The sequence below is a fragment of the Neoarius graeffei genome, chromosome 6 (genome assembly GCF_027579695.1).
Source record: "Neoarius graeffei isolate fNeoGra1 chromosome 6, fNeoGra1.pri, whole genome shotgun sequence".
NCBI lineage: Eukaryota > Metazoa > Chordata > Actinopteri > Siluriformes > Ariidae > Neoarius > Neoarius graeffei.
In genome coordinates this window covers 45,297,657-45,314,676 of record NC_083574.1, presented here as the reverse complement: position 1 = coordinate 45,314,676, position 17,020 = coordinate 45,297,657, and the positions used below count along the sequence as shown (strand labels likewise).

Below are 17,020 nucleotides of genomic sequence, written 5' to 3'. Positions count from 1 at the left end.
CATGGAGGCCATACAAAGCACTAGATGTCGTAGTTTTTGTTGTGGGGTGCACTCATTTTTGCACCACCCTAATTTGAGTAAAACTGAAAAATGTATAATCTAAGTTTATATTATTAACCTTACTTTCCCGTTATAAGTTAAACAGATGTTATATTAAACTTTGTCTTGTCCACATTTTGGAAATTGTTTGTGTTCATTGAGATATTGTTTAAAATGTTACTTTTTAAAGGGGGTGCACTCATTTACGCTCAGCACTGTATATAAGGATTGATCGGCTTATGCCGTCTGCGTATGACCTGTAAATTGGGCTGAGTGAGAAGTTGCAATTGCTCTCAAATCACTGTCATGTTTGATGTTTGAGCTCAAACCCACCTACCGTTTTTCTACACAGCTTTGATGAATAAGGGCTGTGCTGAGGTTGTAACCCATTTATGTCTCCTTCCCCCAAATATCACGGACTTAAAAAAGAAAAACGGTTTTGAACTTTGTGATCACACGTTGTAAGACGTTGTGGGTCCGGGGGGGTGTCTAATCTTTCTGAAGGTGAAGACGGAGGAAGAGGAGCATCCTGTCACAGCAAAGAGGAAGAAGAAAACAAAGGAGGAGACCGAGGCAGCCAGGGCCCTCAAGATCAAGAAGAAAGAGGAAGAGGAGCAGCAGCGATGGCGTTGGTAATGTGCCTGTTTGTATGTTTTGCGCCAGGCTGTTTCTGGTCTCTGCAACTAAAGCACACTCTTTCTGTTATTCAAGGTGGGAGGAGGAGAAGTATGAAAATGGTATCAAGTGGAAGTTTCTAGAGCACAAGGGGCCTTATTTCCCTCCTGAGTACCAGCCGCTCCCAGACAACGTGACGTTCTACTATGATGGTACATCTAACTTTTTTTTTTTTCCTCTCTCTTTCTTCTGACACTGACAGAGCACAGGTTTGGAAGAACGTACCTCATCGGCTGTCAGGTCATGTACGACTCGATTTTTCGTGCTCATCTCATTATCTGTAGCCGCTTTATGCTATTCTACAGGGTCGCAGGCAAGCTGGAGCCTATCCCAGCTGACTACGGGTGAAAGGCGGGGTACACCCTGGACAAGTCACCAGGTCATCACAGGGCTGACACATAGACACAGACAACCATTCACACTCACATTCACACCTACGCTCAATTTAGAGTCACCAGTTAACCTAACCTGCATGTCTTTGGACTGTGGGGGAAACCGGAGCACCCGGAGGAAACCCACGCGGACACGGGGAGAACATGCAAACTCCACACAGAAAGGCCCTCGCCGGCCACGGGGCTCGAACCCAGGACCTTCTTGCTGTGAGGCGACAGCGCTAACCACTACACCACCGTGCCGCCCGATTTCGTGCTATAATTGTTAAATATCTTGAAAATGTGAACTTGTGAAGGAAAGTTTTTACTTTGTTCTGGCACTTTTATGATTATATGCTCTGAGGAAGTGCACTTTTTTCCTGGGCACAGAGCCCATTCTGAGGTTTGCCCTGTCCATCGTCTGGGTCAGCTGGTCTCTGAAGACTTGCTCCCTCTGTTAATATCCACTCCGTCATAGACAATAAAAAGCTCCTTTTAAGCACGTGTTCAGTCCAGAAGGAAAAGCTCATTTATCTTGTCTGTGTTGTAACCGAGAATGCGCTGGCTTTCCTAGGTGGAGTTTTGAGTATTTTTGCCACAGGAGCAGCTCACTGGAATGCACTTAACCAAATGGGTTCAGTTAAGCTCTTACATTTACCCATGTATTATCCTTTCTCCTTGTCTTTTATCCATGAGGGCAATGTAAATAACAAATAGCATATTACTCAGGTATTCCTGCCTCAAAATTCAAGATGCATAAGACACTCCCTGTCATCATGCTGGACTACGGTGACATAAATGAGAGTGAATGGCGTGGAGACTCCACCCACTGCTTTGAAAATACAGGGTGTTTTCAAATAAATTTGATATCATTTCACAATCTGATAACTTTTTTTTTTTCGCGGTCCAAATCCTGCGCTCTGATTGGCTGGCGAGCGGGTCCGTATCCTACAGTACGGACCCCAGTTACGGACCTCTGGCGACTCGCTCGTTCACAACAACAACAAACATAGTAGCATTTTTGTCAACATTTATTTTCGCATTTCTCAGAAGAATAGCATTAATTTTACAGCATGGATAGTGATAGCGACAGTCTTCACAGCGAAAGCGAGTTTTACTACCCTGAGGAAGAAGAAATAACATTTCGAGAGAAAGCTAAAAACCTGTAACTTGCTAACGCCGAGCAAAAACATGGCTGAATCCTGAATGACTCAATTTTGTATAAATAGGGGACTACATAGGCGGCAAAATGTAGTTTTTTTTCCTGCCATGGAAGTGCACTTGTATACCAAGGAGGAAGCCATTTGCATTACAGCCGTGAATGAGGATTCAAAATGGCGGCTCGGCTCAGTTTTCCCTTTCGGGCGCTCTCGTTTTTTGTTAGAATTTGGTAAAGAAAAAAAATATATATTATTTACCAGCTTAAGGTCAGTTCGTATGGTGAAATACCGTGACCTCGGCCTTAAATACTGACCTCGGCCCAGAGGGCCTCGCTCAGTACTTTCAAGACCTCGGTCACGGTATTTCACGATACGGCCCTCCCAGCTGGTAAATAACATATATGTAAGTAAATTTTATTTATATAGCATTTTTCACAGATAAAAATCACAAATTGCTTCACAGACAAAACACGGTGATTCACAGATTAAATAAAATAAAACACAATACACTGTGAAACACCAGTTTAATTAATTAAAAGCTTTTCTGTATAAAAATGTCTTCAGCTGCTTTTTAAGAGTCAATGGAGTCAGTACAGCATAAGGAAAGCTTCCACAGGAGAGTTCCACAGTCTTGGTGCCACTTCCTGAAAGGCCCATCCCCACGAGTTTTGAACCGAATACATGGGGCAACCAACAGCATCTGACCTGTCGACCTCAGAGCACGAGAAGAAGAATGGGGTTTCAGCAGGTCAGCAATATATTGTGGAGCTTGACCATGTAAGGCCCTAAAAGTAAAGACTAAAATCTTAAAATGAATTCTAAAATTTACTGGCAACCAATGAAGAGAAGCCAAAACTGGAGTAATGTGAGATCTTCCATTGGTGTCGGTTATAAGTCTTGCTGCAGCATTTTGCACGGTCTGAAGACAGTCCAGAGCTGATTTATTTAAACGGGTTAAAAGACTGTTACAGTAATCTAAAGGAGAAGAGATAAGTGTGGATAATCATCTCAAGTTCAGCTTTTGACACCAGCAGTCTGAGTTTTTAAATGTTCCTTAGGTGATGATAACGAGTTGGGAACTGTTTTTTGGAGTGATGCTCAAACAACATTGAACTATCAAATAAGACACCCAGGTTTCTAGCATTTGATTTATCAGAAGAGCCGAGAAAGCTAACGTGTTTTCTGATGTCTGGGACCACCTTGTCTGGAGCTATGATCAAAGTTTCAGTTTTCTCATTGTCTAACTGAAGACAGTTGTCGTTTAACCATTGCTTGATATCTGTCAGGCAGTTTTGTAAACAAGACAATTTATAAAATTCAGAAGCTTTAAAAGAACAATATATCTGAATGTCATCGGCATAGAGATGATAAGAAATATTGTCGTAACGTCTAATAACTTGGCCAAGAGGAAACTTGTATACAGCAAAAAGAGAATTGGACCAAGAACAGATCCCTGAGGTACCCCACAGAGCAGGTCAGCTGAATCAGACATTACCCCATTTACATAAACAGTAAAAGATCTCTCAGACAGGTAGGATGTGAACCATTTTAGAACAACAGCAGTAATCCCAAACAATTCCTGAAGCCTATTTATCATGATACTGTGATCGACAGTATCAAAGGCAGAGGAGAGATCCAGTAAAACCAGAACAGTATACTCTCCAGAATCTGCTGCCAACTTTGCCAGTTCTCGTTCAATTGACCTCAATTTTTAACAGCATGTGTGGAAACAGGTCAAAATTTTATGTTTAATGTTTTTTGTTTTTATCTTTTTAGGTATAGAAATGCCATTCACTGGAAAAGAAAAGGCGTTTTGTGTTAGAGTACTCTCGAACACGTATGGTCGAACAAGACCGTGCAGCGTGCATTTATGAGAGAATTCTCTAAAAACGCACCAACTGCAGTGCAGATTTGGACACGGCACAAAAAGTTCAAAGAGGAAGGCCGTCTGTGTCTCAGGCAGCGCGCATATTGAAAATTAGTGAAATCGTTTATAGAATCCACAAACCTTTTTGAATTTCTCATTCAAATTTTGAGGAATAAATCTTATATTGCTCTCAACATTTAAGCCTGTTCGGTTTCATTTGCCTCGACTATGTAGTTTCTGGGATATTTACATCTCAAATAATATAAATTTTTTTGAAACACCCTGTATTGTACATTTTGTTTTAAAGAAACAAAAATTAAATTGGTGTTTTGATGCTTTTGAATTCAGAAGTGCATTAGGTATATACAGTGCTGAGCGTAAATGAATGCACCCCCTTTGAAAAGTAACATTTTAAACAATATCTCAATGAACACAATTTCCAAAATGTTGGCAAGACAAAGTTTAATATAACATCTGTTTAACTTATAACGTGAAAGTAAGGTTAATAATATAAACTTGGATTACACATTTTTCAGTTTTACTCAAATTAGGGTGGTGCAAAAATGAGTACACCCCACAACAAAAACTACTACATCTAGTACTTTGCATGGCCTCCATGATTTTTAATGACGGCACCAAGTCTTCTAGGCATGGAATTAGGGGTCGACTGATAATCGGCCTGGCCGATATATCGGGCCGATATTCTGCATTTTTAGGGTTATCGGTATCGGCCATAATTTCCACCGATATGCCGATAACATGCCTTTTTGCAGCCATTTCGTTCCTAACGCGACTGTCACTGCACGTCCTTTCCTGCACTTGCCTCTCTGAGTTCAAGAACACGGTCCCGCCCACCACAACACCTGATTTGTTTGGCACAAAGGATACAGCCAATCAACACGTGTAGCTAACCGCTGTGAACTGTTTCAAGGCGGCCGTACGGGCACTCGAGCAGAAGCAGATCCCACTTCAAGGTAAGGACACGCTGCTTTTGCCGCAATAAGTCACAAACACACAAGTTGCAAAAGCACAACAACATTATATGTTTACATTCTTCATCTGCTACTCGTTAAAATTGTCCATTTGCATCTGTGTAGCCAGGCAAACTTAGCTTATGTAAGGAAGCACTTGAATTAGCCTACAACCAACTAGTCTCGCTGAAACTACATGTAATGTTGTCCATAGTAAGCAGTCCCCAGCATAACGTAGGCTGCAGTCATTTTTAAATCCCCGTCTGGAAACGTTGTGAATGTGTCAGTAGTTCTACTCGAACAGTAGAATGACAGCCATACAGAGAGGTGGTCAAGGGAAGATGAAATAAAACGTAGTGTTTGTGTTCTGTAGGCTAGCGCAAGCCTACTGGCTATTTGTTATGGTGATGAGTAAACTTCATGACGTGACTCGTGCTCAAAAAGCGCATTGCACTTGTATATGTTAGGTAACTTTATAAAGCGCTATTTGAACATTTAAACAAGCCAGGTGTGATATGGTGCTAGTAGGCTGTGTAATACTGTAGGGAGTTCGTCAGGACACTTGTTGTGGACTCAGTAATTAATTGTGTCGTGGATGCGCACTTGCTTGGATAAACACTAATGAATGAAATACATCAATTAAACTCTTGACTTAAATGTTCTTATGCTACTTCACATTGCGCTGTAATGTACTCCACCAGTATTTATAATTCTTGCACAAGTGATTCTCCTCGCTAGCGCTTCTGATTCGGAAAGCGATCTACTCTTAAAGGAGCAGAGCCGTAGATGGTTACTTGTTAAGTTGTTACAGAATGGGGAGTGATCGCCTACTTTATGTTTGATTTTACTTTTTAAAAAATGCTGCAGGCAGCTCCCTACACGTGATTTTGTTATTTAAAAACTACTTGAAGTTGGTAAGTCTTACTTAGTTCTTGGTGTAAAAGAATCCAGAGTGTATTTTCATTTATTTTCCACTGAAAATGGTGAGCTGTAAAATAGTAGGGAGTGATTTATTTTTTTATTGGTGAATATTTATTTCATTATTATTTTATTTCTCATTTTATTCTAACTAATGTTTGACTTTATTGTACAAATGCTGCTGGCATCTCCCTGCACAAAATTTCATGTTCAATTTTACAATTAAACATACATTTCATGGACATGAAGGTCTGTGTCAGTGTGTGCTATGTTTAATTTCATGTGAATTATAATGTTTACATTTATCGGTTGCACATATCGGTTATCGGCATCCCAATTCCATAGTAATTCGTATCAGTATTGGCCCTGAAAAAAACATATCGGTCGATCCCTACATGAAATGAACAAGTTGGCGACATTTTGCAACATCAATCTTTTTCCATTCTTCAACAATGACCTCTTTTAGTGACTGGATGCTGGATGGAGAATGATGCTCAACTTGTCTCTTCAGAATTCCCCAAAGAAAATAATTTCTTTACACCACAAAGGTGAAGGCTACAAGAAGATCAGCAAAGCTTTACTTATCAGTCAGAATACTGTAGCAAAAGTGGTACAAAAATTTAAGAAAGCTGGAACTGCAACCATCTCACAGAGACGTCCAGGTCGTCCACGGAAGTTAACACCTCGACAGGAGCGTCTTCTGATGAGAAGGGTTGAAGAAAATCGGCATGCAAGTTCACTGCAGTTATCTAAAGAAGTAGAAAGCCAAACTGGGGTGACTATTTCCCGTGACACAATCCGGCGTACACTGCAGAGGAATGGCATGCATGGATGCCGTCCACGAAAGAAGCCTCTCCTAAAGCCCAGGCACAAAAAAGCCCGCCTAGAGTTTGCCAGGGCCCATGCTGACAAAGATGAAGACTACTGGGACTCTATACTCTGGAGTGATGAGACCAAGATAAATGTTTTTGGAACTGATGGCTTCAAAACTGTATGGCGTCGCAAAGGTGAGGAATACAAAGAAAAATGCCTGGTGCCTACAGTGAAACATGGTGGTGGCAGTGTCCTTACGTGGGGCTGCATGAGTGCTGCTGGTGTCGGGGAGCTGCATTTCATTGATGGCATCATGAATTCACAGACGTATTGCTCCATACTGAAAGAGAAGATGCTACTATCACTCCGTGCCCTTGGTCGTCGTGCACTTTTCCAACATGACTAAACACACATCTAAGGCCGCTGTTGGATTTCTGAAGAAGAACAGGGTGAAAGTGATGCAGTGGCCAAGTACGTCTCCTGATCTGAACCCAATCGAACAGCCATGGGGAATTCTGAAGAGACAAGTTGAGCATCACTCTCCATCCAGCATCCAGTCACTAAAAGAGGTCATTGTTGAAGAATGGAAAAAGATTGATGTTGCAAAATGTCGCCAACTTGTTCATTCCATGCCTAGAAGACTTGGTGCTGTCATTAAAATCATGGCGGCCATACAAAGTACTAGATGTAGTAGTTTTTGTTGTGGGGTGTACTCATTTTTGCACCACCCTAATTTGAGTAAAACTGAAAAATGTGTAATCTAAGTTTATATTATTAACCTTACTTTCACGTTATAAGTTAAACAGATGTTATATTAAACTTTGTCTTGTCAACATTTTGGAAATTGTGTTCACTGAGATATTGTTTAAAATGTTACTTTTCAAAGGGGGTGCACTCATTTACGCTCAGCACTGTAAATAAGAACCATTTAGTTGATCGTTTCCACTCTTTTTAAATAGGTTCTTGATATCAAATGAAGGCTCACTTTAGCATCTAATCACTTGCACTTAGTAAAGAGTCAGCAATGATTTTTCACCTCATCGTATTTGTTGTTGTATCTTGTTAATCTTGACGTCTTCGGTGTGTATTTGTGCTGTAGGCAAGCCTGTAAAGCTGAGCTTGGCTGCTGAGGAAGTGGCTTTGTTCTTTGCTCAGATGCTGGATCATGAGTACACCACTAAAGATGTGTTTCGTGACAACTTCTTCAAAGACTGGAGGAAGGTAGGTGGAGATGTGTGTGCGTGTCTGTATATATGATATGATATATGCACTTAGATCCATATGGAATCATAGATGTGATGTTGAGGTGCACACCATTGCTGAGCTTTAGAGCGTTCCTACACACCCAGGAAAACGTGCACCTTTCTAAGCTAGGTGTAGATAACCTGGAACATGTCCACATGGACAAAATGGCTTGGGGTTAGGAGTACAGATTTGACCTTGGCCTTTTGGCATACAGTATGTTTTACACAAATATAAAATTACAGATTGGTGAGGGTCATGGTCTAGAGCAGGGGTTCTCGGTCTTTCCTACTTTAAGGCCCACCTATTCATACTTGTAACGAGTCGGGGCCCATTAAAAAAAGATCCCCAATTGTTTTGGCTCATCTATTCTATTAGAATCTAATAATTGATTGTAAAGTGGATTAATGGGATGCAACATCACTCCCTGTTACAGATGGGAGCCCAGGAATTAAATAACACCCATATGTGATTTCAGAACATCCCATTCCAGATTTAGTCTCCCTTTACTGGTATAATAACCTGCACTCTTCTGGGAACGCTTTCCACTAGATTTTCGAGTGTGGCTGTAGGGATTGGTCCATTCAGCTGCAAAAGCATTAAACCCCTTTCACGTGCTTTTGGCCACAGATTGCACTTGTATAATGTTAGCTAAGTGGAACATATGTTGTTTGTTTAATATGAAATAAAAATATAATTCTTCATTTACCTTGACAAAAAAAAAAAAATGAGGGTGTCCACACTTGGGGGTAGGGGTGGGGTGAGGCTTCCAGGGGGTGTTGGTTAATACCACAGAGAAAGAAAGAAGAAAAAGAAAGCACAACTTTATTCATCACACGCTTGTGAAATTTCCTCTCTGCATTTAACCCATCTGAAGCAGTGAACACACACGTGAGCAATGAGCACACATGCACACCCAGAGCAGTGGGCAGCCATGCTCACAGCGCCCGGGGAGCAGTTGCCTCGCTCAAGGGCACCTCAGCCCAAGGCCATCCCATATTAACCTAACCGCATGTCTTTGAACTGTGGGGGAAACCGGAGCACCCAGACGCAGACACGGGGAGAACATGCAAACTCCACACAGAAAGGCCCTCACCGCCCGCTGGGTTCAAACCCAGAACCTTCTTGCTGCGAGGCGACCGCGCTAACCACTACACCACCGTGCCACCCAGAAAGTTAGCAGAGGATGAGAAAGTTTAAAAAAAACTTGTGCAAATCATTAACGATTCCTTTGTCTCCTGTTTTTATTTGGGAGAAAGGGACTGCTCTTTTGGCATATTTTTGCACAAGCTTATTACTCTATTCATTTTGGGGTTCAAAGTCTATTTTCTACTCCTCCTCCTTATGGACTTCGTCAGAAGTTTATATTTAGTATGTATATTAAAAAAAATGCACTAGACGGAGGTGTGAGGCACCTTGAATCTTTAGTGCTCGCTGCTCATCGAGTCCCACTGCCTGCACAACACATCACCTTTTAGTCAGATTAATTACCATGTACAGATGGCACATGACCTTTTCAGAATCAGAAACATGTAGGTGTGTGGAAACACAAGACCAAATCAAGAAATGTGCAAACCTGACCTATAACACTAATCATCTTACAGGTAAACATGTCATGAAAAAAGTCCGAGGTGCGAGCCAGACTCCAAAAAAAAAAAATCTCCTTCTCACCCCCGGCGGGGGGGTGGTATCCATGTCATCCTCAAGCTCGGGTCCTCTACCAGAGGCCAGGGAGTTTGAGGGTTCTGCGTAGTATCGTCGATGTTCCTAGGACTGCGCTCTTCTGGACTGAGGCTTCAGATGTTGTTCCTGGGATTTGCTGGAGCCACTCTCCCAGTTTGGGGGTTACTGCCCCAAGTGCCCCCACTACCATGGGGACCACGCAACCCTTGACCTTCCACATCCGTTCCAGCTGCTCTTTCAACCCTTGATACTTCTCAAGTTTCTCATGTTCCTTCTTCCTGATGTTGGCGTCAGCTGGGATCGCCACATCTATCACCACCACCCTCTTCTGCTCTTTGTCCACCACCACTATGTCCGGTTGGTTAGCCAGGATCTGTTTGTCAGTCTGGAAGCTGAAGTCCCACAGAACCTTGGCCCTGTTGTTCTCAGCCACCTTCTGTGGTATGGCCCATTGGGACTTGGGTACTTCTATTCCATACTGGTTGCAGATGTTCCTGTATACTATCCCAGCCACTTGGTTGTGCCTCTCCATGTACGCTGATCCAGCTAGCATCTTACACCCTGCTACTATGTGCTGGACTGTTTCAGGGGCTTCTTTGCACAGTCTGCATCTTGGGTCTGATCTACTCTGGTAGATCCTGGCCTCTATGGCTCTTGTGCTTATGGCTTGTTCTTGTGCTGCCATGATTAGTGCCTCTGTGCTCTGTCAGTCCTGCATTATCCAGCCACTGGTAGGATTTCTTGATATCAGCCACTTCCTCTATCTGATGGTGGTACATGCCATGTAGGGGTTTGTCCCTCCAGGTTGTCTGTTCCTCCTCCTCCTCCTCTGCACTCTCATCAGGGTTCTGCTGCCTGAGACATTCACTTAGCAGTTCATCCTTTGGGGCCATCTTTCTGATGTATTCTCGGATTTTCGATGCTTCATCCTGGACTGTGGTCTTGATGCTCACTAGCCCTCGGCCTCCCTCTTTCCTGGCCTCTATGGCTCTTGTGCTTATGGCCTGTTCTTGTGCTGCCATGATTAGTGCCTCTGTGCTGTCTGTCAGTCCTGCATTATCCAGCCACTGGTAGGATTTCTTGATATCAGCCACTTCCTCTATCTGATGGTGGTACATGCCATGTAGGGGTTTGTCCCTCCAGGTTGTCTGTTCCTCCTCCTCCTCCTCTGCACTCTCATCAGGGTTCTGCTGCCTGAGACATTCACTTAGCAGTTCATCCTTTGGGGCCATCTTTCTGATGTATTCTCGGATTTTCGATGCTTCATCCTGGACTGTGGTCTTGATGCTCACTAGCCCTCGGCCTCCTTCTTTCCGCTTAGTGTATAGTCTCAGGGTGCTGGACTTGGGGTGGAACCCTCCATGCATGGTGAGGAGCTTTCTAGTCTTCATATCTGTGGCTTCTATCTCCTCCTTTGGCCAGTTTATGATACCAGCGGGGTATCTGATGACTGGTAGTGCGTACATGTTGATGGCTCAGACCTTGTTCTTACCATTCAGCTGACTTTTCAGGACCTACCTTACTCTCTGGAGGTATTTGGCTGTGGTTGACTTCCTTGTGGCCTCTTCATGGTTTCCATTAGCCTGTGGGATGCCAAGGTACTTGTAGCTGTCTTGGATATCACCTGTGTTGCCCTCTGGTAGGTCAATCCCCTCAGTCCGGATCATCTTGCCTCTCTTTGAGACCATCCGGCCACACTTGTCCAATCCGAATGACATCCCTATGTCATCGCTGTAGATCCGGGTGGTGTGGATCAGCGAGTCTATTTCTCGCTCGTTCCTGGCATACAGCTTGATGTCATCCATGTAGAGCAGATGGCTGATTGTTGCCCCACTACGGAATCGGTACCCGTAGCCGCTCTTCGTGATGATCCGACTGAGGGGGTTCAGGCCTATGCAGAACAGCAGTGGTGATGGCGCATCTCCTTGGTATATGCCGCACTTGATGTTGACTTGGGCAATGGGTTTTGAGTTGGCCTCTAGGGTTGTCTTCCACATTTCCATTGAGTTCTGGATGAAGGTCCTTAGGTTCCTGTTGATCTTATACAGTTCCAGACATTCCAGTATCCATGTGTGTGGCATTGAGTCGTAGGCTTTCTTGTAGTCAATCCAGGCAGTGCACAGGTTGGTCTGTCTCTTCTTACAGTCTCGGGCAACTGTTCTATCGACCAGTGGCTGGTGCTTGGCTCCTCTGGTGTTACTGCCAATTCCTTTCTGTGCCTCGCTCATGTATTGAGCCACATGCTTACTCATTTTTGCCGCAATGATGCCTGACAGGGCCTTCCATGTTGTGCAGAGACGGGTAATTGGCCGGTAGTTGGATGGGATGGGTCCCTTCTGGGGGTCCTTCATGATTAGGACTGTCCTGCCTTGGGTTAGCCATTCTGGGTGGGTCCCATCCCTCAGCAGCTGGTTCATCTGTGCTGCTAGGCGTTCATGGAGTGCGGTTAGCTTCTTCAGCCAGTACGTATGGATCATATCGGGGCCTGGTGCTGTCCAGCTCTTCATCTTTGACACTCCTTCTTGGACATCTGCCATTGAGATGGTTACTGGTTCTTGTTCTGGGAGGTTGCTGTGGTCAGCTCTTAGGTCCACTAACCATTGGGCATCGGTGTTGTGTGATGCCTTTCTTTCCCATATGTCTTTCCAGTATTTTTCCACCTCAGCTCTTGGTGGGTCTGACCGGTTGTTGTTCCCCTGCCACTGAGAGTACACCTTGGCTGGTTCAGTGGAGAACAGCTTGTTTATTCTCCTGGCCTCTCCCTCCTTGGTGTATCTCTTCAACCGGGTGGCCAGAGCTGTTAGTCGCTGTTTGGCAGTTTCGAGTGCCTCTGGTATGGAGAGTGAGTTGTACTTCCTGGGTGCCCCTTTATTCACCATGTTCCCTTTCTGTAGTTCAGCTAGCTGGCTAACTTCTCTCCGTGCTGCCTTTATCTTGGCCTCTAATCGTCTCTTCCATGGTGGATACTGTTTGTTATGTCCCGAGCCCACCTTGTGTCCAAGCATCTCCATGATTACTGTTGCTGTACTGTGTATCAGCTTGTTGGTCTCAGTGATGGTTCTTGTGGAGATTGTCTTAACAGCAGCATTCACATCTACTAGTAGATCTTCTGAAGGTACTTGGCAACTCAGCTTCGGTATTTGTCGGGGGCTCCAGGTTTCCAGTTGGGTCACGATCTTCCTTCTCAGGTCAGCAGCTCTTGTGTTGAGGCTGTTAGCTGTTGGGGCTTGGTACCCAATCTCTGGTTGTGGGGATGATGACATCTCCCTGCTGACCTGTCTTCCTGGCTCCCCCTTGCCGTAGCATCGTTGTTGTATTTCATTAATCTCTAGTTGTGATGATAGATTTCGATTACAGATGTGTGTGTGTATATATATAAAAAATATACAGACACGAGATATATACATACACACGTGTGTGTATGTATATATCTCATCTCATCTCATTATCTCTAGCCGCTTTATCCTTCTACAGGGTCGCAGGCAAGCTGGAGCCTATCCCAGCTGACTACGGGCGAAAGGCGGGTTGTATGTATATATATGTGTGTGTGTGTGTGTGTGTGTGTGTGTGTATATTTTTTTTTTTTATATATACACACACATAGTGGGGCAAAAAAGTATTTAGTCAGTCACCAATTGTGCCAGTTCTCCCACTTAAAAAGATGAGAGAGGCCTGTAATTTTCATCATAGGTATACCTCAACTATGAGAGACAAAATAAGAAAAAAAAATTCAGAAAATCACATTGTCTGATTTTTAAAGAATTTATTTGCAAATTAGGGTGGAAAATAAGTATTTGGTCAATAACAAAAGTTCATCTCAATACTTTGTTATATACCATTTGTTGGCAATGACAGAGGTCAAACGTTTTCTCTAAGTCTTCACAAGGTTTTCACACACTGTTGCTGGTATTTTGGCCCATTCCTCCATGCAGATCTCCTCTAGAGCAGTGATGTTTTGGGGCTGTCGCTGGGCAACACGGACTTTCAACTCCCTCCAAAGATTTTCTATGGGGTTGAGATCTGGAGACTGGCTAGGCCACTCCAGGACCTTGAAATGCTTCTTACGAAGCCACTCCTTCGTTGCCCGGGCGGTGTGTTTGGGATCATTGTCATGCTGAAAGACCCAGCCACGTTTCATCTTCAATGCCCTTGCTGATGGAAGGAGGTTTTCACTCAAAATCTCATGATACATGGCCCCATTCATTCTTTCCTTTACACGGATCAGTCGTCCTGGTCCCTTTGCAGAAAAACAGCCTCAAAGCATGATGTTTCCACCCCCATGCTTCACAGTAGGTATGGTGTTCTTTGGATGCAACTCAGCATTCTTTCTCCTCCAAACACGACAAGTTGAGTTTTTATCAAAAAGTTCTATTTTGGTTTCATCTGACCATATGACATTCTCCCAATCCTCTTCTGGATCATCCAAATGCTCTCTAGCAAACTTCAGACGGGCCTGGACATGTACTGGCTTAAGCAGGGGGACACGTCTGGCACTGCAGGATTTGAGTCCCTGGCGGCGTAGTGTGTTACTGATGGTAGCCTTTGTTACTTTGGTCCCAGCTCTCTGCAGGTCATTCACTCGGTCCCCCCGTGTGGTTCTGGGATTTTTGCTCACCGTTCTTGTGATCATTTTGACCCCACGGGGTGAGATCTTGCGTGGAGCCCCAGATCGAGGGAGATTATCAGTGGTCTTGTATGTCTTCCATTTTCTAATAATTGCTCCCACAGTTGATTTCTTCACACCAAGCTGCTTACCTATTGCAGATTCAGTCTTCCCAGCCTGGTGCAGGTCTACAATTTTGTTTCTGGTGTCCTTTGACAGCTCTTTGGTCTTGGCCATAGTGGAGTTTGGAGTGTGACTGTTTGAGGTTGTGGACAGGTGTCTTTTATACTGATAACGAGTTCAAACAGGTGCCATTAATACAGGTAACGAGTGGAGGACAGAGGAGCCTCTTAAAGAAGTTGTTACAGGTCTGTGAGAGCCAGAAATCTTGCTTGTTTGTAGGTGACCAAATACTTATTTTACCGAGGAATTTACCAATTAATTCATTAAAAATCCTACAATGTGATTTCCTGGATTCTTTCCCCCCATTCTGTCTCTCATAGTTGAAGTGTACCTATGATGAAAATTACAGGCCTCTCTCATCTTTTTAAGTGGGAGAACTTGCACAATTGGTGGCTGACTAAATACTTTTTTGCCCCACTGTATATAATGGTTTGCGTCTCTCTATAGTTTTTTTTATTAGATTGAGGAAACCAGAGTATGAGCCTGGGCAGTACACTGGGGCATGCACGTCTTTAGTGGACTAGCTAATAACTTGTCCACCCTCGCTACCTACTTTTGTTTTATTTATTTATTGTTTTACCAGATGAATCCTCTGGAGAATCATGTAGCAAGAATTTGTAACATGGGTTGAAATTCTGACCACATTACATACTTTATCAGTTATTGACATGAGATTATTTATACACACAGAGAAAGCTAAGGTTGCAGTTGGCACACCTTAAGACCTATTTGTAGGAAGAACAGAACAAACGAACACCTGAAATGCTTCATTACTTGGTGTCTTCAGGTTCTAAACATTTTTTTTAAGCTTTGTGAGAAGGAATGGCAACATTACAAAGTGGTAAATGCTTTACTGTCCTAACTTTTTTTTTTTTTTTAATTTGTTGTAAGAATCAAATTTTTTTTTTTGGGGGGGGGTAAATAAATAAAATTTGAGGTAAAACGTCAAATAATGTGCTGTTCTGATATTGTTTTGAGTGCAATACAGGTCAAAGATTATTTATAAATCATAGTTTTCAGTTTTAATTTCAATGTACAGTCAACTTTTTTTTTTTTATTTGGAGTTGGAAAAAAAACCCCTTGCCTTTCAATGTTCAAGTGATTTTTTTTTATATTGTCTCCGCTGCCCATAATTTGCTGCAAATCCAGGTATTCCATCACAAAATTATCTTCGATTCAGGTCTAGCATGACGAGAAGCGACGCCATATTTGCTGATTGATTCTTGCGCTCTGATTGGCTGAGCCAGACCACCACGTGACCACACCGTAGCATATGTAGCATGACCCCAGACCTGACCCCCCCCAGTATTGGCACGTCACAAATTCCAAACCCTCCGGATACTTAAGATTTTCTGGAAAACCTTGTTAGTGTTTGAGATCAAACAGTAAATAATAAATATACAGTAAATAGCCCTACAGTGGTGCTTGAAAGTTTGTGAACCCTTTAGAATTTTCTATATTTCTGTATAAATATGACCTAAAACAACATCAGATTTTCACACAAGTCCTAAAAGTAGATAAGGAGAACCCAGTTAAACAAATGAGACAAAAATATTATACTTGGTCATTTATTTATTGAGGAAAATGATCCAATATTACATATCTGTGAGTGGCAAAAGTATGTGAACCTTTGCTTTCAGTATCTGGTGTGACCCCCTTGTGCAGCAATAACTGCAACTAAACGTTTCCGGTAACTGTTGATCAGTCCTGCACACCGGCTTGGAGGAATTTTAGCCCATTCCTCCGTACAGAACAGTTTCAACTCTGGGATGTTGGTGGGTTTCCTCACATGAACTGCTCGCTTCAGGTCCTTCCACAACATTTCAATTGGATTAAGGTCAGGACTTTGACTTGGCCATTCCAAAACATTTTCATTCTTCTTTAGCCATTCTTTGGTAGAATGACTTGTGTGCTTAGGGTCGTTGTCTTGCTGCATGACCCACCTTCTCTTGAGATTCAGTTCATGGACAGATGTCCTGACATTTTCCTTTAGAATTCGCTGGTATAATTCAGAATTCATTGTTCCATCAATGAGGGCCGTCCTGGCCCAGACGCAGCAAAACAGGCCCAAACCATGATACTACCACCACCATGTTTCACAGATGGGATAAAGTCCTTATGCTGGAATGCAGTGTTTTCCTTTCTCCAAACATAACGGTTCTCATTTAAACCAAAAAGTTGTATTTTGGTCTCATCCGTCCACAAAACTTTTTTTCCAGTAGCCTTCTGGCTTGTCTCCATGATCTTTAGCAAACTGCAGATGAGCAGCAATGCTCTTTTTGGAGAGCAGTGACTTTCTCCTTCCAACCCTGCCATGCGCACACCTGTTGTTCAGTGTTCTACTGATGGTGGACTCATGAACATTAACATTAGCCAGTGTGAGAGAGGCCTTCAGTTGCTTAGAAGTTCCCCTGGGGTCCTTTGTGACCTCGCTGACTATTACACGCCTTGCTCTTGGAGTGATCTTTGTTGGTCGACCACTCCTAGGGAGGGTA

At 43.2% G+C, this 17,020-nt stretch overlaps 1 protein-coding gene across 1 annotated transcript in view; it reads left to right on the top strand.

Annotated features, from left to right (window-relative positions):
• zgc:173742 (DNA topoisomerase I, mitochondrial) overlaps positions 1–17,020 on the top strand; it is a 233,252-nt gene that overhangs the window by 78,488 nt on the left and 137,744 nt on the right. Inside the window, exons 6-8 of the mRNA XM_060924351.1 lie at positions 544–671; positions 751–866; positions 7,914–8,035. Of these exons, the coding sequence (XP_060780334.1) occupies positions 544–671; positions 751–866; positions 7,914–8,035 (366 nt within the window). The remainder of the gene's footprint in view (positions 1–543; positions 672–750; positions 867–7,913; positions 8,036–17,020) is intronic.